The 1,119-nt window shown below is 46.8% G+C and overlaps 1 protein-coding gene across 1 annotated transcript; it reads right to left on the bottom strand.

Moving 5' to 3' along the window:
• Positions 1-134: 134 nt before the first annotated feature.
• On the bottom strand, positions 135-837 carry LOC111657421 (HEAT repeat-containing protein 1-like). Its single transcript, XM_023409590.2, has 2 exons — positions 512-837; positions 135-386 (listed from the first exon to the last, which is right to left on the bottom strand). The coding sequence occupies exons 1-2, from the start codon at positions 742-744 to the stop codon at positions 185-187; spliced, it is 435 nt and encodes a 144-aa protein (XP_023265358.2). The 5' UTR covers positions 745-837; the 3' UTR covers positions 135-184.
• Between the last annotated feature and the right edge of the window lie 282 nt (positions 838-1,119).

Here is a 1,119-nt window from a genome sequence, read left to right as displayed (position 1 = left end):
AGATCGACCCAGGACCAGGACCGGAGTCCGGACCAGGAGCAGCTTTGTCCTGACGAGGCCCAGCTGATGGATTTAGGATGAATTAAGATTTATGACCTTCAGGTGGAACACTTTTTGGATCAGGTCTAGTCTTCCTCGGGTGTGTTCAGGTGTGTTCATGTGTGTTCTGACTGACCTCTTCCTGTCACATGTTCAGGAAATACTCCACCGAGGAGGCGGGGGCGGGGCCTCTCACCTGTGATGTGGTGTCCTGCAGGTAGGGGCTGATGAAGTGAGGCAGCGTCTCTGTGACTCTCTGGAGGGCGGTGACGGCGCTCAGCAGGTAGATCTCATTGGTCAGCAGCTCCTTCCTGTCTGTCAGCGTGTGCAGCAGCGCCGGCATCAACCTGCAGGAGAGCAGACAGAACAGCAGCAGGTTATAATAATAATAATAATCATATTTATTATTATGTTATTGTGATAAGACACAGGTTTGAGTCGATGTCGTGATGCTGCTCAGGTGTATCCTCACCTGGGTAACTGTGGGATGGTGAGCGCCTTTAGCGCAGCGACCACCTCAGCGATGCAGAGCAGCGCGCTGCCCGTCACGTTCTTCTCTTCCTCCGCCAACGTGACCATCTGCACCGTCTGCAGCAGCACGGGGACGAACGCCTCCTGGTGGGCGGAGCCAAAACTGCGACAGAGCAGCTTGAGGCTGTAGAGCGCCGTCTGCCGGTTGATAGCCTGCTCCGCCTCCTCCTCCATCGCCTTACTGTGACCTTTACCCACGATGCTCAGCAGGTCTCCGATCAGCTGTAAGAGCACGGTGACCTGCAGAGACAGAATCAATTCATTTGACAAAACTAATTAAGATTAAATATGATTTCTGATAAAAAAGAGAGAAATTCAAAGGATAAATAACGTCATGAGAAGAAGTTCATTAATGTGATTTTATTGACATTAAACATCAAGTTCTTGTTTCTAAGTTTTTACATCAAACGTTTGTTGTTAGTAATCAATTATAATTAATAATGATAGAATAGTAAACTACTAATAACAAATATCTGAGTGATGTAATTATTAATAGATTGTGTTATTGTATGTGTCACTGAAGGAGGTAATTTAATGTTATTTTACTTT

The sequence above is a fragment of the Seriola lalandi genome, unplaced genomic scaffold (genome assembly GCF_002814215.2).
Source record: "Seriola lalandi dorsalis isolate HSWRI2012SDOR001 ecotype SW California unplaced genomic scaffold, Sedor1 jcf7180001977687, whole genome shotgun sequence".
Taxonomy (NCBI): domain Eukaryota; kingdom Metazoa; phylum Chordata; class Actinopteri; order Carangiformes; family Carangidae; genus Seriola; species Seriola lalandi.
This window is presented reverse-complemented; position numbering and strand designations above follow the sequence as displayed.

What these genes read in the sequence shown, in the direction of transcription:
- LOC111657421 (XM_023409590.2), bottom strand. Translation starts at nt 744, where the DNA reads ATGGAGGAGGAGGCGGAGCAGGCTATCAACCGGCAGACGGCGCTCTAC. An exon ending in ACCATCCCACAGTTACCCAG is followed by an intron (nt 387 to 511) that starts GTGAGGATACAC and finishes GCTCTCCTGCAG; the next exon opens with GTTGATGCCGGCGCTGCTGC.